The sequence below is a fragment of the Sturnira hondurensis genome, unplaced genomic scaffold, assembly GCF_014824575.4.
Source record: "Sturnira hondurensis isolate 20B ecotype Veracruz unplaced genomic scaffold, ASM1482457v3 Scaffold0004474, whole genome shotgun sequence".
Classification (NCBI taxonomy): domain Eukaryota; kingdom Metazoa; phylum Chordata; class Mammalia; order Chiroptera; family Phyllostomidae; genus Sturnira; species Sturnira hondurensis.
In genome coordinates, this window is record NW_028077105.1 from 3563649 (window position 1) to 3584341 (window position 20693).

The 20693-nt window shown below is 42.2% G+C and overlaps 1 protein-coding gene across 4 annotated transcripts; it reads left to right on the forward strand.

The window, feature by feature from the left end:
• MTFR2 (mitochondrial fission regulator 2) lies at nucleotides 1-14345 on the forward strand. Of its 4 annotated transcripts, none has more exons than XM_037045692.1 (8): nucleotides 3-337; nucleotides 1101-1217; nucleotides 3280-3384; nucleotides 3841-3953; nucleotides 5006-5241; nucleotides 6799-7153; nucleotides 11219-11393; nucleotides 12177-12272. In XM_037045692.1, exons 2-8 carry the CDS (start codon nucleotides 1155-1157, stop codon nucleotides 12189-12191), a joined length of 1062 nt encoding a protein of 353 aa, XP_036901587.1. In that variant the 5' UTR covers nucleotides 3-337; nucleotides 1101-1154; the 3' UTR covers nucleotides 12192-12272. The 4 variants fall into 4 exon arrangements, with proteins under 4 accessions (XP_036901590.1, XP_036901587.1, XP_036901586.1 ...); XM_037045691.1 differs by having other exon boundaries at nucleotides 4-328; XM_037045694.1 differs by lacking the exon at nucleotides 12177-12272 and adding an exon at nucleotides 13584-14345 and having other exon boundaries at nucleotides 5-328.
• The last annotated feature ends 6348 nt before the right edge of the window (nucleotides 14346-20693 follow it).

A 20693-nucleotide genomic window follows, 5' to 3' on the forward strand; every position in this document is an offset into this window, starting at 1 on the left:
AGCAGCGGTCTTCAGCCTTGACCAATGAAATCGGGCACAGGTCACGGCCCGCGGAGTTTGATTTTCGTCCAGGGACGCGGAAGTAAGGAGCCACAGCCTCAGGGAGGAGAGTGGCAGGTTGGGCGGCACAGGCGGGGTGGCGGCCGCACTCTGGCTGTGCCAGTGGCTCCAGGGCCCAGGCCGGGGTCTATTACCACCTGTGTCCCTCCAACCGCGGCGCGCGGGCGGACACGGGTCTGATCGTTCCTGAAACTGGAGGGAGCTTGTTGCGCTCGGCCGGCTGAGGATTCCGAGGCAGTGTTGCCGGGAGGCTCGGCTTCGGAGGAAGGTGAGCAAGGTGACTGACGACGCTGGGCCAAAGCGAGGGACAGGACCAGGAGCCAGTTTCCAGTTACATGCTAGTTGGGTGACTGAGTTAAGTCACGGATCTGGGATTCATGTTCCGGATCCTTAAGATGAATGAGGAGGGATGGGTGGTGAGGAAGAGCTACTGTTTATTTTGTTAAAGCCTTGAGTCGGTCTATCCTTCCTTCTTCCCTTCCTCCCTCCCTCCCCTTCCTAACTTTCTTTCGACATTTGAGAGAGGGGAAGGAGGGAGAAAGAGGGAGAGAAACATCGACGTGGTTGCCCTTAGAAGGCACCCCAAGGGGCTGCAACCCAGGCATTTGCCTTGACCAGGAATCAGACCGGTGCCTTTCTACCTTGCCTCCGCTCCCTCTTTCTCCACCGAGCCACAAGGTCAGGCCCTCCTGCCCGCTTTCAAGGGTGCGCTGAACCCATCTCTCTCCCGAGCCCGTCCAAGGCTTTCAGGACCAGAGGGAGCTTCTCTGCTGTGTCCAACCTGTTGTTGATTAATATTTATTATAATCAAACATCCTATGAACTTATAATGCAATTTAACTGATAAATTGAACTTTCCTTTACCGGACTTTCCCCACTTCCCGTTATTCTCTTTGATCCCCTTCAAAATAATGCTGGTCAGAAGAGATTAGTTGATGGTTGTGATGTGTAACGATGGGACTTCTAGTTTGTTTAATACAATTTATGCAGCAGTTACTTATTTGTGAAGAGTACCGTTCTCTAAATTTTTTTCCCTGAAGGTGTCAAGTAACCGATAATGTTTCCTTGAATTTGCTTCTGTGTTTGCTTCATCAATGTTTCCCATATTGAATATATTAAGAGAGATGCTGGAATATTTCGGTGTTCCCATGGACCAGGTAAATGCTTTCTTGGTGGATTTGAACGAATGGGTGTGTTTATTCCTGGGTCTCATTTTGAAAATGCCTTATATATAAACATTTAAGGAGAAATTGTTATTTCTCTTTGGGTGCTACCAAGGTGAGTTTTCAATAGTTTAGCTTTGATAGTTTGAGTTGGAAAAGGGATAAGATTACTAGGAATGTATTACATGATGGGTCAAATGCCAGCAAAAGATACAAACAAAATATAGGTGTGACCTTCATATAGTTAAGTTTATTGCATGGGTAAATTACATTTTCTAAGTATATTTTATTGACTATGGTATTACAGTTGTCCCAATTTTTTCTACCTTTGCCCCTGCTTTTTCCAGTACTCTCCTTCCCTCCAGCAATCCACCCCTGCTTATTTCATGACACAGGTCATACCTATAAGTTTTTTTTTAAGAATAGATACACATTCTTTTTAAGATTTTATTTATTTTTAGAGAGAAGGGAAGGGAGGGAGAAAGGGAGAGAAACATCGATGTATGGTTGCCTCTCATGTGGCTCACACTGGTGACCTGGCCCCAAAACCAGGCATGTGCCCTGACTGGGAATCAAACCAGTGACCCTTTGGTTTGCAGCCCACACTCAATCCACTGAGCCACATCAGCCAGGGCATATAAGTTCTTTGGCTTCTCCATTTCCTATACTATTATTTTTTTAAAAAATATTTATTTATTTATGTTATTATTGTTATTTTTTATAGAGAGGGGAAAGGAGGCAGAAAGAGAGGAGAGAAACATCAGTGTGTAGTTACCTCTTGTGCGCCCCCTACTGGGGACCTGGCCCGCAACCCAGGCACATGCCCTGACTGGGAATCGAAGCAGCCACCCTTTGGTTCGCAGGCCAGTGCTAAATCCACTCAGCCACACCAGCCAGGGCTTTTTATTCTTTTTAATATTAGAAGTAATTTCATGTTTCTAAGTACTGGGGAAGAACCTTTAGACAGGAAAATATTTAAAATACAAGTGGGAGTTATTGAGCAATGACCTGAAGAAGGTAGTATGGCAAGGGTATAAGTAAATAAGCCTTGAAAAGAAGATGGACAGTCAAGATCAAGAGTACAATAAAAGTGAGAGATGGTGGGGAGATTTTGAATGGAGAGGAATGAAAATTGAAGCAAATCAGGTCGTAGTCCTTGGTTTTCTCAATAATAGGAGAGGTGAGACGGACCACTGGTAGATGATGAAAGTGGTAGTGTTGGAGATTTCAGAGGTTGGTGATTACTTTGGGTGACACAGCATTGAACATAACAGGTTATGAAGAGGTTGCAGAACATCTGTACAGAATGCCCAGGTGAAGTCAGTGTGGGTTTGTAGTCTTTCTAAATATTGTTTTGTAATTCTTTTCTCTAAGAGTGGTTGGGCTAGTTTATCCATTAGTAATATGGGAACACAGTATCAAAAGGATGAACCAGTTTTGAGAGCATATCACTGAACCAATTTGAAAATCCCTCTTGGTAGGAAAGTCAGTAATGTCAAAAGGAGAGTCCTAGACCAGGAATAGAAGAAGAAGGTGCAATCATGAAAATGATGAAGATGGTCAATGGCAATGAAAGAATGAGAGTGTTAGAAGGGCAGGAGCTTGTCTGCATAGAATTACACGGCAAGAGATGAATGGAAACCAAGAACAGGGTGACTGTTTACGTACAGTATGGAGCTGTCACTGTAGCGAAGCCCCTAGGCCTGTGGCCCTTAGCAGGGGTGCTCATATGAGTTGTAGTAGGGACGCTTTATTTATAATTGCTCGGCCTGGCAGGGGTTCTAGTGTTGGCAGGTCTGGGTTCTATATCCTGTGGGCTGCACTGTTCAGTGTGGGAGCCACTAGCCAGGTGTCACCTTTAATTACTTGAAGTGTCTGAATTGAGATCTGCTGTAGGTATAAGATATATTCCTTTTAAAACAGACTTTGTGTATACCATTTTGTAAATTCTTTTAAACCATAAATGTAATTGTATCTTTTACATCTGCATTTTAAAATAGATGTATAAACATGGTTACTAGAGTACTTTTTAAAACAATGCTTTATGTTTAAATAGGTTTTGCAGATTTGGGGAAATAAAGGCTATGGATCAGCTCGGAGTATTGTTCGTGTTATTGGGAGGATTCTTCCTTTGGAACCTTGTCGCAGGCCTGATTTTGAGGTGAGCCGGACAACATGCATCGTTTATTCACTGTGTATAGGAGTATCCCATAGGAACTCCTAGGAATCCAGGGTAGAACAAAAGAAGAAATATTTCCTGCAAAAAACCTTATCCTTGGAAACAATTTGTTTCACGTATGTTTTTGTATTTATTTCTTTAAGTAATTACATTCAAAGATGGGCAGATGCAAAGCAATACCTGAGTAGCTTCTTATTCGTCTTCTGGTTTGTGATTTATGATAGATGACATTAGTTGGGGGAGAGAATATTGGCACACATTTAGACTTTAGAATAGTATTTTCTTCAGTATTGTTTCTTGCTAGTGGGTGCATGGTTTTCTATTGAACATCCCTTTCCTTTTTCCCCCTTGGGTTTTTAACTTACCTAATTTCCATAGCATGTGTCTTTTCCCCTACTCCCTGCAGAGCTCTGACTTTTTTTTCCTTTTTTCCTTCAGTTGATTCCACTCTTGAACTCTGTAGACTCTGGCAACTGTGGATCTGTAGTCCCATCTTTCGCTGATATTTTGTGTGTGGCAAACGATGAAGAAGCCAGTGATCTCAGATTTCGGTAATTTTGTATGTTTATCTTGGAAAGTTGGGTCTGGGCTATAATCGGAATTCTTGGATGTGCCAAAGTTTGTTCAGACTCATCAAGCTTTTTGTGTTGTCTCTCTCTGTACTGCGCTGTGTCCTACTAATATTTTCCTAATAAGATAACCGCCTATTCCTCATTTTTACTCAGTTTTTTCTTAATGAACAATTAAACCTAACACCAGGCCTAGGAAGGAATGATACTAAAATGCTATCAGAATCACTATGTTTATATTTCTGAGAAAGCTATTTCCTATAGTAGATACCAGACTTATACTAGATCTATTTTCTTTTATGTATCCAAAACTTATATAGTTCTCACAGGCAATGATATTAAACATATTTCAAAATTTGAACATGTTTCTCCCAGGGGGTACTAACTAACATGTTAGTATATTTCAGATACAGGCTATAAGCACAATCAGCGTTAATTATTCAAATATGACAGCTAAATTTTTTACATGTCAAACTGGTTTATCAATTTTCAAAAAATTAAAATACCATAAATTTACCGTTAACATTATGCTGAATATAAGGCTTTTCAGTACTGTGTATTCAGAATATGTAGAATTTCTAGGTAAACCAAATTTATGTCTAAATAAATAAACTTGTAGTGTTTAACGTGAATAGGCAGAACAGGTACAAGATAATTATTTTTACTTTATGATCTGAATGAAAGGCTTGTTCCTTCATTTACTGAGTACTTATTGGTTACCTATTACTAAAGGCTGCATTCTGTTCTATACATTGGGAATGCGAAGTTACATAAGATGCTGTGCTTGTCCTCAGTGAGTCTATGCATAAATCATGGGGTAAAGATAGCTGCTTTTGATTTTGTTTTGATGTCTTCATTTCTCTTTGACTGAAATAATTTATTCCTCTTGGAAAATTCCGCCCTCCCTCCTCTTCCTCCCCTGCCCCTCCTCTTCTTTTTCTTCTCTCTCTCCCTCTACCTCTTTTTCCCTCTCTCTGTTTCCCTCTCCCTCACGCTCTCCTTCTCCCCATTTCTTCCCTTCTTTTCACCCACAGAAACGGAATATGGAAAAATGAGGAAGAGGAGAAAAGTGAATTTTTCCATCCTTTGCAATTAGTTTGGGATCCACTGTCACCTGCCCCAAGACATAACAAACCAGTTGAAAATTCTCAGCCTGTAAGTGAAGCTGCAATTAAAAAAATAGCTGCCCTTGAAGATGAACTAACTTTTCTTCGCTCTCAGATTGCTGCAATTGTGGAAATGCAGGAACTGAAAAACAGTACAAATTCTGGTAAGGAACACACTGGATTTTTGTTTCAGTTAGATGATACTTGCCTAGTATTTAAGTCAGTACGGTTTTGAATAGTGATGCTTGCTGTTTCTGTGTCGTGTGAATGACATTAAATATAAAAAGATGTTGGATATATAAAATTTTTATGTCTGATGATTATTTAAACACAGTATTGAGGGAGATAATTTATGTTTAAAGAAGAACTAAATACAGTGCAGACAATTGTAGTTTTGTCTAAAAATCTTATTTCCTAAGTAAACTTTTCTAACTCTTCAGAAAAGCAGTGGAAATTTAAGAGGAAGAATGTATTAATTTGAAAGAAAAGGATAGGTTGGAGGTTTCAGGTATTTGTAATTTGAAGTTATTGTTGCTATTCTTCCACCAAGTTAGGTGAGTAATGCTCTCCAGATGATCCCTTCCTAAATTTTTAGAGACATAACTTGCTTTAATTTATAGATATACACACATAATATGTACACACACACATATAGTTCATATAAACACAATATATGTAAATTATATACTATAAATACATACAAACATATATAAATAATATATAGACATATAATGTGTAGCAATAAAAAAGAGATACAAATACACATTATTTTAGCAGCTTGTGACACACAGCCTTTTAGGAGCAAATCTGCTGTGGAAAAGGTAGCGACAGTAGTCCCTGCCACGGGGAAGGGGTCCAAGACCCCCAGTGGATGCCTGCAACCACAGATAGCACTGACCCTATAGATATGATGCTTTTCCTATACATATATATACCTTTTCACTTAAAGAAAGCACTTCACCACTTGTCTTTGGCATATCTACATTGCCAGCATCGTTACTGTTTTGCTTTGGGGCCATTATTAAGTAAATTATGTACTTTAAACACAAGCACAGTGACATGGTGACAGTCAATCCCATCACCAGACAGCTCCTAAGTGCTTCTGGGTGGGGATGATGGTTCGTGTCCTGGGTGCGGTGGGGTGGGACAACTTGGGACTTCACTGTGCTTCTCACAGAGACACACCATTTAAAACTCCAGAATTGTTTATTTCTGAAATTTCCATTTGATATTTTTGGACCGAGGCTGACTGCGGGTACCTGAAAGCGTGGAATGTGAAAACATAGATAAAGGGGGACTGCTGTCCTCACTGCTCATCTTTAGGCTGTTGCCTAAAAAATACATGCTTAGGTGTTACTACGATGCTCTCGTAGAGTGTACCGTTTTGAGTGTTTCTAACTACAAGTTATCGATCATGTTTTAGCTTTTTCAAATAGAGGATGAAATTTAGATTGCATGTGAATTACTGAAAAAGCACTTTTTATTTTCTCTTTAAAATGTTTATCTTCCTTCCCACTTTTAAGGGCCTACACAGAAATCCTAGCTGGATTAAAAGTAAATTTCCTATTTTCTTGACTCATAAAAAGTACTAAGCAGATGGGATTCCTTCTCCTTCCTGGCCACATCATTATTTTAGCATTACAGAAATTGTTTCTGTTTTGGTTTTAATTAGTGTTAAAGAGAACTTTGCATGTTTTTTCAATAGACTACTTTGTTTTTAGGCTCCTTTGCCTCAACTGACGGGCCTGGTGGTTTGGGAGAAGTGCCGTCATCAGGAACTGCTCACCTGAGTGTCGAGCCGGATCCATTTTCGAGTTCAGTGCTTCCGGCTCCTCCTCCTCCGCCCCCACTGCCCCCTCAGTTTTCTCCTCTACAGCCTCCACGTGCGTTTGGGCAGCCAGGGTATCCTACTGCTTGTGACTCAGCTAATTCAGCAACTGAAATGAAAAAACGGCACCCAGGTGCTAGTAAGGCCAGCTACAATCGTCATTCAAAAAACCAGAAAAACAGCGATGTTCCAAACATGTTGGATGTCCTGAAGGATATGAATAAGATTAAACTTCGTGCTATTGAACGGTATGTTGCCATAATTTGAGGAATCAACCAAAATTCTATATTTATCAAAGTAAATATATACATGTTTTCTCTTTTATCCCCTTCATCCCAGATGCCCCTCCCAGAGAATCATTTTCAGTTTTTTTACTCTTTTCTTCTAGTATATTATCCCCATATTTTTGAAACAATATACTTCCTTTGCTATTTATTGATATTTTAATTATATTTGCTTCCTACTGTTTAAAGATTAGGAATATATTCTCATAGATAGTCTACCCACTCTCATACACGGGCATACATATACTTACTATATCTTCTCAAAATTGTTCAATCACAGTCTTTAAGTCAGTATGTAGAATGTACATTCTTACAACAGTATACATATATACTTATATATGATTATATTTTAATGAAAGATTTTATCTCTTATTGGAGTTAATTGCCTCTCTGAGGTCCTTTTTTTTTTTTTTAAATTCCCCTTCAGGAGCCCTCTGTCTGTCATCTAGTGTCACTTGCTGCTCTCTAAGCCTGCTGCACTGCCGTCTTTCTAAGGGTTTCCTTCACCAGCATCATGGACATTCTCTCACCCTTTGTCCCATGTGGTGGCATGTGGCAGATCCTGGCTGGCAGGATCTGTCTATGTTGTGGCTGCTCGTGAACAAATACACACGGACAACAGAAGTTCTGTGGAGAAAAAGGGATGGCATGGCCGCTTTCTGAGAGACAGGGAGGGTGAGAGGGCCAGAGAGCTAGTCCCTGCCTGGATAGGCTTTTATTGCTTTTCTGGGTACATTACATGGAGGGTAGTCCTCATCTACTATGCACAAATTCATTGCAAGGGACTGCCTTTTACAGATAGCAAAGGAAAGAATGTTGCTAATCACTTCAAAGAAAAGGATGTTGCAGACCATGGGGAAAAGTGGTTGAACTGGTCACACTCCATACTTGGGAGGTTTAGCTCAGACTTTAAGAAGTTGCAGTAAGCCCTTGCTGCCTCAATTCGGGGTGAGGGAGTTTTAGCAAAAGCAAGTCTCATAGCCATCTAGGTACAATGCAGGCCTGATTCCCCACGGGAAAACCTTTCCGTGGGCATGGCCCTGTGTGCCCCTTGCACCCCACTGGTTTTCCACGTGAGGGCTGAGCTACATTCCCATGCCACTCGAAACGGTTCCCTACAATGGTGCCCATTTCTTGGGTGTCGTATTTCCCTGTAGCTTCCCCAGAAAGAGCAAACCAGGTAGATAATTTTAAGACCTTGCATATCTGAAAGTGTTATTATTTTATTCTCACACTTAATTGCTAGTTGGGCTGGGGTATAATTGTCAGAAAAATCATTTTCTCAGAAGTTTGAAGACATCATTCCATTGATTATTAACCTCTAGTTCTGTTGAGAAGTTAATGCTGTTCTGATTCCTGATATGAGATCTGCTTCTTTATTCTTGAAGCATTTAAGAGCTCCTCTTTAGTCCTGGTATTCTGAAATTTCATGATGATGTGCCCTGGAGAATTCTTATTCATTATGCTGGGCACCTGTGGACTCAGTCTAGCGTGCTAGGTTCATCATTTTTGGAAATCTCTTATAACTATTTCTCTGATAATATTCTCCCATTCTTGTTACTCTGTTAGAAATTTGGTGGCAGAATTATTCTGCTTCATATCTTTTCCTTTACTATTTTTTATTATGTTTTATTGATTATGCCATTACAGTTGTCCCATTTCTCCCCTTCATTCCCCTCTATCCTGCACACCTCTTCCTCTACCATTCCCCCCCTTTAGTTCATGTCCATGGGTCATAAGTTCTTTAGATTCTATATTTCCCATACTATTCTTGCCCTCCCCCCTGTCTATTTTCCACCTACCATCTCTACTACTTATTCTCTGTATCTTCTCCTCCTCCCACCCCCCTATTGCTAACCCTCCATATGATCTCCATTTCTGTGGTTCTGCTCCTGATCTAGCTGTCCACTTAGTTTGCTTTTGTTTTAGGTGTAGTTGTTAATAACTGTGAGTTTGCTGTCCTTTCACTGTTCATATTTTTTATCTTTTTTTTCTTAGATAAGTCCCTTTAACATTTCATGTAATAAGGGCTTGGTGATGATGAACTCCTTGAACTTGACCTTATCTGAGAAGCACTTTATCTGCCCTTTCATTCTAAATGAAAGCTTTGCTGGATAGAGCAATCTTGGATGTAGGTCCTTGCCTTTCATGACTTGGAATACTTCTTTCCAGCCTCTTCTTGCTTGTAAGGTCTCTTTTGAGAAATCAGCTGACAGTCTGGTGATATCTCCTTTGTAGGTGACTGTCCCCTTATCTCTTGCTGCTTCTAGGATTCTCTCCTTCATTTTAATCTTGGCTAATGTAATTATGATGTGCCTTGGTGTGTTCCTCCTTGGGTCCATCTTCTTTGGGACTCTCTGAGCTCCCTGGATTTCCTGGAAGTCTATTTCCTTTGCCAGATTGGGGAAGTTCTCTTTTATTATTTATTCAAATAAGTTTTTCACTTGTTGCTGTTCCTCTTCCCCTTCTGGTACCCCTATAAATTGGATGTTGGAATGTTTAAGGATGACCTAGAGGTTCCTAAGCCTCTCCTCATTTTTATGAATTCATGTTTCTTCATTCTTTTCTGTTTGGTTGTTTTTTTCTTCCCGCTGGTCCACTCCCTTGATTTGAGTCCCAGTTTCCTTCCCATCACTATTGGTTGCCTGTGCCTATTGCTTCGTTTTACTTAGTGTAGCCTTCATTTTTTCATCTAATTTGTGACTAAAATCTACCAGTTCTGTGAGCATCCTGATTACCAGTGTTTTGAACTGTGCATCTGATAGGTTGGCTGTCTCTTGGTCATTTAGAAGTATTGGCTCTGGGGATTTGAGCTGTTCTTCTAGAGCCATAATGTTTTGGTCTGTTCCCGCCTGTTATGTATGAGGTGTGGAGCCTTAGGTGTTCACCAGGGTGGGGTGACCAAGGTCGCTGGGGTGTGACGCTGTATGTGGGGGTGGGGTCGGAGAGGGGCAATAGCATTTGTTCTGCTTTCTCTTGGATTTTCGTCCCCCTCTGCTGCTTCCCGCAAGCAAACCGGGCCCCCCGGTGCTGGTTCCCGGGTGTGTGGGCCTGTGCACCCTCCAGGACCCTGTGGGTCTCTCCAACAAACTCTCTGTGAGCCTGGGAGCTTCTCCTGGCACCTCGACCCTGAAAGTTTTTCCAATTGGTGCTTTTAGGCTTTAACTCCCGTTGCTGAGGCCCTAGCCTGTGTGGTCTGTCTCACTCCTCACTCCTTTGCTTGCTTTATCTGCGCGAACGTGTGACCGCAGTCAGCCAGCTGCCCTGTGCCCTCACTGGGTCTGCCCATTGCCACCCTGCACCTGGGATCTGCCAACCACCGCCTGCGCACCTGGGTCGGTCTGGTCACTGTTTCCTGCCCAACCTGCTCCGCCAGCTGCTGACTCCACCTTTCTTACTGGTCTGGATGAATGGTTCGTTGTTGTCGGACTTCCATACAGTTCATTTTTCTGTGTTTTGATTGTGTTTTTGTTACTAAAACTTTGTTGTCTTTAAACTTGGTTGTGTGAGAAGGCACAGGGTTTCCACCTATGTCTCCATCTCGGTTGGAAGTCCCCTATTTTATTTTATTCATGGCATTTATTGCTCTTGCTAACTGGTGCATTTATTACCTGCCACCAGAATGTTTCATGGGCGCAGGATCCTGTTCTACCCTCAAAGTGTAAGATGGAAACTGGCATAATAGTAGGCATTAAGTGAAGGTTGAATGAACAATTAGCCTAATGTTTTTCTTTTCATGAACTCTGTAGTCTTTTTAAAAGTTCTTAAATATTAAAAAAAATTCCACTGCAAAAATAGGTGATTTAAAATAAAGGTCTTCAGCAACAGAGATAGTTGGTAAATCTTTGATCACAATAAGGTTATGGTAGAGCCCACCTTGGTCTTCTGACTCCTGTTTCACTCATGGCAAAAAAATTCAATCTCAAAGACTAATTAGAATGTGATACATTGTGCTTTTATTTCTGCTATGTTTCCTAACAAGGAACTTAAATTACACAAAATTTTAATTTATGTAATTAAAAAATATAGGTCACCTGGAGGCAGACCCATTCATAAGAGGAAGAGACACAGTTCACAGTGGGACCCAGTGGCTGTAATATCCCAGGCACTCAAGCAGAAATTTGCTTTCCAGGAAGATGATTCCTTTGAGAAAGAAAACAGGTCTTGGGAGCCTTCTCCATTTTCAAGTCCAGAAACGTCAAGCGTGAGCTCTAATAATGTAAAGTTAATTTTTTAGTTTTCCTAAAGTGTATTATTGGGTTGGCCAAATAGTTTGTTTGGTTTTTTTCTGTAAGATGACTCTAGTAGCCCTTAGTTGTCTTTAACTTCATTTGAAACAATTTTGTTAGATTTTATTGTGACAGCTGTCATATCAGTGTAAGAAAAAAAACACATCAAAATTGGTGAATTTTTGCCCTGGCTGGCGTGGCTCAGTGGATTGAGCGCAGGCCTGCGAACCACGCAGTTGCGGTTCGATTCCCGGTCGGGGCACATACCTGGGTTTCAGGCCAGTTCCCAGCAGGGGACTCACAAGAGGCAACCATACATTGATGCTTCTCTCCTTCTCTCCTTCCCTTCCCCTCCAAAGATAAATAAATAAAATCTAGAAAAGAAATTGGTGAATTTTTGTTTGTCCATTTTAATATTGAAGATGGTAGAAAATAAGCAACATTTTTGGATATGATGCTTTATTATTTCAAAAAGGTAAAAGTGTAACTGAAACATACACAAAAGAAGATTTGTGCAGTGTGTGGAGAAGGTACTGGGACTGAACATGTCAAAAGTGGTTGTAAAGTTTCACGCTGGAGATTTCTCACTGGACAGTGCTCCATGGCTGGGTAGACCAGTTGTAGTTGATAGCGGTCAAATTGGGACATTGATTGAGAACAGTCAACTTTATACCTTGTGGGAGATAAAGAGCATACTCAAAATATCCAAATCCATAAAGTTATTGGTGAAAATGAAAAATGTGTCTTTTATTTTACAGAAAAAAATGGAATGAACTCTTTAGCCAACTCAATATTTATGATGTATCTTTGCCTTCAAGCTTTCTTAAAGTAATTATGCACAATGGGCTACATAATTATTTATTGATGCTGCTAATCTTTCTATGTTTGTTAACTTTTATGTGCTCATTTTAGCTTTTAGTCTTCTATGAAGTTTTTTGAAATAAAATACTTGGCCTGAAAAATACCATGCATGAGCTTATAATGGTCCCCCCAGGACAGGTGCTTGCAGGTGTTGCTGTCTGCAGCACGGACTGGGTGTCTGAAACTTGCAGGGGACCAGCACCAAGTGGTGCGGTAGCTTCACGCTGACCATACCTGTGAACGCTCCATTGTTTTTCAGGCAGATACAGACTTTGGATCAGGATGGTAACTGCCCTTTTCAAAACACACATTGGATCATAATTATCTTCAGTGACAATACCTACTTAAAAGGACACATACTATATTTCAAAGACTTGATCCTTAAGATTGCTCCTTACTTGAAGTTTCTGTTTTTAATTTAAGCATAATGCTAATGTGGGGGTGTTTTTCCCATCTCCTAATGGAGCTGAGATGGGAGCGAGGGGACTGCGGGAGAGGGACAGTCTGATGGGAGGGTTGCATTCAGGAGAGGTCGCCATCCACGGAGGAGGGGGTGGAAGACGGAGGAGCAGAGCAGGCAGCAGCTCAGAGCACAGCAGAGTGGGGGAAATTGCCCCGCCCACGTTCTAGTGTCAGTAGTCTCTGAGCAACTGGCCTGAGTGCGTATGGTGTCTGGTGTTTATCATGTTGCCTCAGAAATGTATGGCCTTAACTCTAAGAAAACAAAAGTGTATAGTTTAGAACTATTATGATGAAAAGGCAAAGGTGTCTGCACGTAAATGCTTAACAGTTGTACAAATACTTAGGACTTGCAGAGTGCTGTTTTACTCATTTGATCTTCACAGCAATACCCTAAAATAAACACAGAAACCCCCCTGGCTAATGTTACCTGGTTATGCTTAAGTAATATGCCCTTACCCCCACATCTGATTGGCAGAACAGTGACTAGAACTTGGCTTATTAAAATTACAGGATGTTCGAAATCTTCAGTTACGTCAGAAATTCACCTGGGTAACTGAATATCCTGAACGTACTATCCCCCGCGATAGTGGGATGGTGAGGTATTACGGAGTTGTCTCATGCTGTTCACTGCTCTTAGCTTTTTCTCTCCAGTCAACTGCAAGCATTTTAGAGAAAGAATGTCTTTTTTGGTCTACTTTCAGGCACAGTGCCCGACACATAAGCCCACTCTCAAATAACTTTATTGTTGAATGAATTAAACCTCAAGGGATCATTTGGTGCTTGTGTTTCCATTTTCTCCTACATTAAAATAACTTCTGTGTTAAATATTTGCTTTATTTCAGTTTTGACACCATATTTTTACAGTCAGAAGGACAGTGAACTGAAGGAAGAACTGGCAAACACAGAAGGTGTTGTGCCCAGGGTGTGAATGATGCCAGTTGTGCCCACCCTCTCCAGGGAAGGTCGCAGAGCTGTGCTGGCGTGGCTTGCACTACACGCCCCTCTTTGTTGGTGAAGTTCAGTGAAGCCTGTACACCAGGGTGTGTTGGTGCAGAGGTTAGAAAAGTCCCGACTCTTATAAAACAATATGTATGTATTTATTCTCACCCTAAGACATGCTTATTGGTTTTAGAGAGGGGGGAGAAAGAGGGGGAAAAACAATGGACGTGGGAGAGAAACATCAGTTAGTTGCTTCTCATGCGCACCCCTACTGGGCACCATGAACTCAGAAGCTAGGCATGTATAGGAATCAAACCTGCTGCCTTGGGTGTACAGGACAGCCCTCCAGCCCACTGAGCCACCCTGGCCAGGGATGAAAATCTTGACTCTTAAAAATACCCATCTCTGGTTTTGGAGGATGTAGCAGTTAACTGGTTACTGGGATAGATAGGTATTTTAATTTTTTTCATGTATGTTAATGTTAATGGCTGAATTCACACTTTGAATGATTTTCCCAAGAGCTAAATAGTAAATGACAATGTTTCTCATCATTAGAGAGTAGTAGAGTCTCACTGTAAGGTACCAGGAACTGTTTTAATGGATTAAGAAATTAATGAAAGCTAAGTTTATATTGTATTACTCAGCAAATGATAGTATGAGTTGTTTCTTTTAAAAATGTGTATTGATCTGGTTTACTGAGCCTGCAAGACCTTGGAAATGTTGAAAGAATATAATTTTTTTCATTAAGATAGTCATAGCTTGATTCCTAAAAATTCTTTGTGAAGGTGATAAAAATTATTCTTAGAAGCTGACTTGATAAATGCTAGTATTTAAAGAATCATCTTCCTAAGTTTTGGCTGTACTTGCTATGTAAATATGTATGCCTGTTATTTTATTTCCTTTGTTCCTTATTGCAGTTATACTCTCTTTCTTTGTAAATAAAGTGTAAAAATACATGTATTTTTGTAATTGGATTGTATTTTGTAGCAATTCAAATGCACTTTTTTTCTTCTTCATTTATAAAGTCTGAACTTTTATTTTAAAGATTTTATTTATTTATTTTAGACAGAGGGAGAAAGAGAGGGAGAGCAACATCAGTGTGTAGTTGCCTCTCACACATCCCCCACTAGGGACCTGACCTGGCCTGCAACCCAGGCATGTGCCCCGATGGGGAACCCTTGGTTTGCAGGCTGGCACTCAACCGACTGAGCCACACCAGCCAGGGCAGTCCGAACTTTTTTTTTTTTGAGAGTTCTGTAGGTAGTGCCTGGGGTAATACAAATAGAATCTAAGTTTGGAGTAGCTATTTTGTCTCTCTGCCCATTTACCAGTGTGATGTGGAAATTTATATGTTTCCCTGGGCCCTGCAGCCCGTGCGTGAGCTGGGGCTGCGGTTCCATTCCCATTGCCCCAGCGCCCACCCTCTTGCCAAGCTCTCCCTTCAGAAAAGCCCAGTCTTCCCACGGTGGTCGTGTGGCTGTGGTAGGGAGTTGGTGGCTTGGCTTCCTCTGCAGCCCCTTTCTCCCTGGCCTTCTTCCAGTTAGAAGTGGCCATGCAACAGCTAGCATACGACCATGAAGAATAGGCTTCGGATTTCAGAGATGTGAACCCTGATATTGCTGAGCTGTTGAAACAACACCAGCAAGAGCTGTCTTCAATTTTTTTGTTACATGAGAAAGATTAACAAAAACGTGCCTTGTGGGTTTTCTGTTCCTTGCAGCCAAAAGCGGTGGTAATGATACAGCAGGTACAGCAGTGTAGTTCTGATGCCCCGCCTGCTCTTCCTTCTGTGTCCTTTGTGACTGTTCCCTCCGTTGTTACTGCCCCTCCTTTACATGTCCCTGCTCTGCCTTTTGTCCTCTATCATTGTCCTTGTAATTGGAGCTTTCCCCCCCTGAAATAGCTGCTTTTTTATCTCCCAAGGTAGCTTGTTTTTTCTGTTTTATAGTTTGCTCATTTAAAAATGTATAATAAGCAACCTAAGTGCCCATCAGTAAATGAGTGATCAAAAAACTGGTACATTTACACAATGGATACTACACAGCAGAGAGAAGGGAGGAGCTCCTACCCTTTGCAACAGCATGGATGGAATTGGAGAGTATTATGCTGAGTGAAGTGAGCCAGGCAGTAAAAGACAAATGTCATATGATCTCGCCTTTCACTGGAACCTAATCAACAACAAAAAAAAGCAAGCAAAATATAATCAGAGACATGGAAATAAAGAACAGTTTGACAGTAACCAGAGGGGGAAGTGGAAGGGGATGATGAGGGGAAAGGTTTTCAGGAACTACTATGAGGAACATGTGGACGAAAACGGGGGGCTGGGGGGCGGGATGGGAACAAGGGAGGGAAGTGGGTTTGGCTGGGTGGGGCTGGGAGTGGTTGGGAGAAAATGCAGACAACTGGAGCTGAAAAAATAATTATAAAAAAATAAAATAAAAAATGTATAAATGAACAACCCTTCCCAACACCCAGCAGATATTTTTGAAGATGCCACCCTCTGCCAACTGAAGTGTTTCTTGACGTAGCTCAGGTCGACTTTTTATGGGGGGAAGAAATTTTTTCTGTTCTACTTGCCAATGAATTTCCTGCTCGTGCAAAAGCCCATTTCAACACCATGATGCCAGCAGCACAGAGCTGACCACGGGCTCCCCTCTGTTGAGAAGTATGACCTGGTGTCCTGGGACATGCGACCACAGGCCTTGAAATTTCTGAATGGCCCAAACTTGGGTGACGCATGTCTGCCGCGGAGTTCCTCTGTGTTAGGGATTCACTGAGGCCTTCACCGTGAACCTGTACGTAAATTAGCCAATACCTCATTATTTATAAAATCATATTTGATTGCTTTTTAAACCTATCTAAATATACTACGAATGCTGAAATGGTTTCTCCTCTGGCAGGTTACAGAAACACTAGCTGATCTTCCCGACCTTAAAAAATTAACTCTGCCACTTGCCTAGAAGGGCCTTGGATGCCTTACACTTGGTTTACATTCTCCTTCCCGTGGGCTGTTGTTAATCCTCATAAACTAAGGGGTTTGAGCAAGGGCTCTAATACTACTTTACATTTGGAAAATGAAAAAAAAGTGGTTTATAAAAGAGACCGTAGGCAATGAATGCAGTTCAGAGACTTGACTGGCTGAGACCTGCAGTGGTTGTCAAGGCAGCGACGGAGACGTGACTTCCGGGGAGGGTCCGGGGCTGCTGCGGGGATGGGGATCCGAAGGCCTTGCTTCACCGTGAGAATACATTGTGCTTCAATTATGAAATCCAAATGGAAATCAGGTCGTGGAGGAAGCAGCCGTTTATACGGTAACAATGGAGAAAGAATTTGAAATAGGTTTTGCTGCCTATTAAGCCCAGACTCTGCTTAGGTTGCAGAGGTTAAGTATGCCATTGGATTGGTTTTCATAAAAAACAAACCCACCAAAAACAGGTCAGGAAAGAGTGAGGTGTGAGACTTTTCTATCAGAAATAGCTGTTGCACGTGGGGTCCTCTGGGAAGCAGGCGCTGAGATGGAGATTAACGTGCAGGAAGTCTGCCGGGTTTGCCTGCGGGGCAATTCCCTGGAGGGAGCGAAGCAGGACTGAGTGAGGGAGAGCGTGGGCCCTGGCGCCGGCTCCGCGAGGGCCCCAGCGGGTCCCACAGGGAGCTCTGAAGCTGGGATTGGCCCTGAGGGCTGTCTCCCCGGGCTCCGAAGGTGCTGACTCTCATTCCTTCGCATCGACCCAACACTGGGGAAGGGGGCATGGTCTTGAACAAGGCGGCCTCCTTCAGCCCTGGGCAGTGTTCATAGAGGTTTGTCACTTCCAAAGGCGGGTCAGGTGTGGCATCGCAGCCCATTTCATGACAAAGGACACGGGTACCCAAAACATGGCAGGGCCCAGCCCGCCTTTCATTCCAGTTAAGAGGAGTGGTGCTAGCCCAGAATTCCTAGTACTCGTCCTGTCGTTGCCCAGGCTAGTTTTTATACTTATTTTCTTGAAATAAATTGCATTTAAAAAATCAGGAGTGGGGAAAGGTAGAGAAGCATTTATGTCTCCAAACATCTGTCCCCCTCCAGCGCCCCCCCCCCCCAGGTTCCTGTGTGGGTGACCTATGGTTGGTGGGTCACAGCCTTGACCTTTTCTTCATGGATGTGGCTTATGCTCCTAAGGGCTCGGAAGCATTAAACAATTATCACGTCTTGTGGCTTTGGGGATGAAGGGGAAAAGTTCTGGAAATGTACTCGGAGAACAGAGTGACTTCTCTGGGCCCAAGCTCTTCAACTGTAAAATGGGGAGACCAAATGGAGTGTGCCCTGAGGTCCCACTACAGCATTAATATTCTATGCCGTAGGCGCTGGGGAAGGAGACGTCATCCTGGCTCACCTTGGCTGCGGTTTCGTGTCCCTGCTCAGCACCGGATGTTCTCCGCTGGTCCCGGATGGTCCCGGGCCATGGTCTGTGGGCATCTGGGAACTTCTGCTACAGTACTTGGGAATGGGCTGTGACTTACCCTTTAGCTCTCTCTTTTTTTTCACATTTAAAAAAATTGTTCAAGTACAGTTGTCTCCATTTTCCCCTCACCACTCCCCCGACCCCAGCCTCTCATTTTTAATGGCACTTACCATGAGTCAGCTTTTGTTCTCAGTGCTTTCCATACATTGTCTCACTTAATCCTCAGAACACGAAGTACTACTGTTATCTTCATTTTATGGATGAGGAACTGGGTATAGGAAGCCTAAGTAACTCTCCGAGGTTTTCACAGCTGTAAGTGGCAGAGCTGGGATTTGAACCTAGGCAGACAGATTTTCAAAGTCTTATTTTTTTAAAAAAATTCTTAAAGATTTTATTTATTTATCTTTAGAGGGGAAGGGAAGGAGAGAGGGAGAGAAATATCAATGTATGGTTGCCTTTCATGCGTCCCCTGCCGGGAACCGGGAACCGGGAACAGGCCTGCAACCCAGGCATGTGCCCTGACTGGGAATCGAACTGCGATCATGTGGTTCGCAGGCCCGCACTCAATCCACTGAACTACACCAGCCAGGGCTCAAAATCTTATTTTTATTTTTTATTTTATTTTAAAAAATATTTTATTTATTTATTTATCTTTAGAGGGGAAGGGAAAGAGAGAGGGAGAGAAACATCAATGTATGGTTGCCTTTTGTGCGTCCCCTGCTGGGAACTGGCCTGCAGGGAACCCGTCTGCAATCCAGGCATGTGCCCTGACTGGGAATGGAACCGGAATCCTCTGATTCACAGGCTCGAGCTCAATCCACTGAGCTACACCAGCCAGGGTTTAAAATTCTTTTTTTTTTTAAATTGATTTAATTTTTTATTTTATTTTATTTATTTTTTAAAAAATTTATTTAACTTTTGTTCAAGTACAGTTTTCTTTCTTGTATTCCCAGCCCTGCACCCCCCCAGTGCTCCCCACCCCCCTCCCATCTCCGCCCCCCGTCTTAGTTATTGTCCATGTGTCTTTCATACTTATTCATGTGAGTCCACCCCCTTTTACTCTGTGCTTCTCTCCCCTCTACCCTCTGGACCCTGTCAGCACGTTCTGTATTTCACTGTCTTTGGTTACATTTTGCTTGCTTGTTTGTTTTGTTGTTTACATTCCTGTTAAAGGTGATATTATATGGTATTTGTCTTTCACTGCCTGGCTTATTTCGCTCAGCATAATGCTTTCCAGCTCCATCCATGATGTTGCAAAGGGTAGGAGCTCCTTCTTCCTTTCTGCAGCATAGAATTCCATTGTGTAAATGTACCATAGTTTTTTGATCCAGTCATTTACCGATGGGCATTTAGGTTGCTTCCAACTCTTGGCTATTGTAAATTGTGCTGCTATGAACATTGGGGTACATAGGTTCTTTTGGATTGGTGCTTCAGGGTTCTTAGGATATACTCCTAGCAGTGGAATTGCTGGGTCAAAAGGCACGCCCATTTTTAGTTTTCTTAGAAAATTCCATACTGCTTTCCATAGTGGTTGTACCGGTCTGCAATCCCACCAACAGTGGACTAGGGTCCCCTTTTCCCCACAACCTCTCCAGCACTTGTTGTTTGTTTCTTTGTTTATGATAGCCATTCTGACTGGTGTTAAGTGGTATCTCATTGTGGTTTTAATTTGCATCTCTCTGATAGCTAGAGATATTGAGCATCTTTTCATGTGTCTCTGGATCCTCTGTATGTCCTCCTTGGAGAAATGTCTGTTCAAGTCCTCTGCCCATTTTTTAATCGGGTTGCTTGTCTTCTTTGAGTGGAGTCGAGTGAGTTCTTTGTATATTTTGGAGATTAAACCTTTGTCTGAGGTATCATTGGCAAATATGTTTTCCCAAACAGTTGCTTCTCTTTGTATCTTGGTACTGTTTTCCTTAGCCATGCAGAAGCTTTTAATTTTGATGAGGTCCCATTTGTGTATTCTTTCCTTTATATCCCTTGCTCTAGGGGACGTGTCAGTAAAAATCTTGCTGCGTGGAATGTCTGAGATTTTCCTGCCAATGCTCTCCTCTAGGACTTTAATGGTTTCCCGGCTTATATTTAAGTCTTTTATCCACCTTGAATTTATTTTGGTGTATGGTGTAAGTTGGTGCTCGAGTTTCATTTTTTTGCATGTGGCTGTCCAGTTTTGAGAAAGAAAAGTAAAATTCTTATTTAAAAAAAAAATGTTTATTTTTAGACAGAGGGGAAGGGAGACAGAGAAGTAGAGGAACATCCGTGTGTGGTTGCCTCTCATGCTCCCTTACTGGGGACCTGGTCCACAAACCAGACCTGCGCCCTGATTGGAAATGGAACTGGCAAGCCCTTGGCTTACAGGCCAGCACTCAATCTACTGAGCCATACTAACCAGGGATCAAATTCTTATTTTTAACCTTAGGTAACCCTGCCCATAGTATGTTTTACTTGTTTAGACTTTGCTTAATTCCAGAAAGTATTTAAGGCAGTACACAGGGTGTGTATGTAAAGCCCTGTGAAGTAACAGGGAATTGGAAGGTTGGGGGCGGGGGGGGTGGGGAGCGGGAATCCAAAAAA

Bases quoted from the DNA above. Each gene is read 5' to 3' on its own strand.
- MTFR2 (XM_037045692.1), top strand. From the start codon at position 1,155: ATGTTTCCCATATTGAATATATTAAGAGAGATGCTGGAATATTTCGGT. The intron at 3,385-3,840 runs GTGAGCCGGACA...TTTTTCCTTCAG, and splicing joins GTCGCAGGCCTGATTTTGAG to TTGATTCCACTCTTGAACTC. The intron at 5,242-6,798 runs GTAAGGAACACA...CTTTGTTTTTAG, and splicing joins GAAAAACAGTACAAATTCTG to GCTCCTTTGCCTCAACTGAC.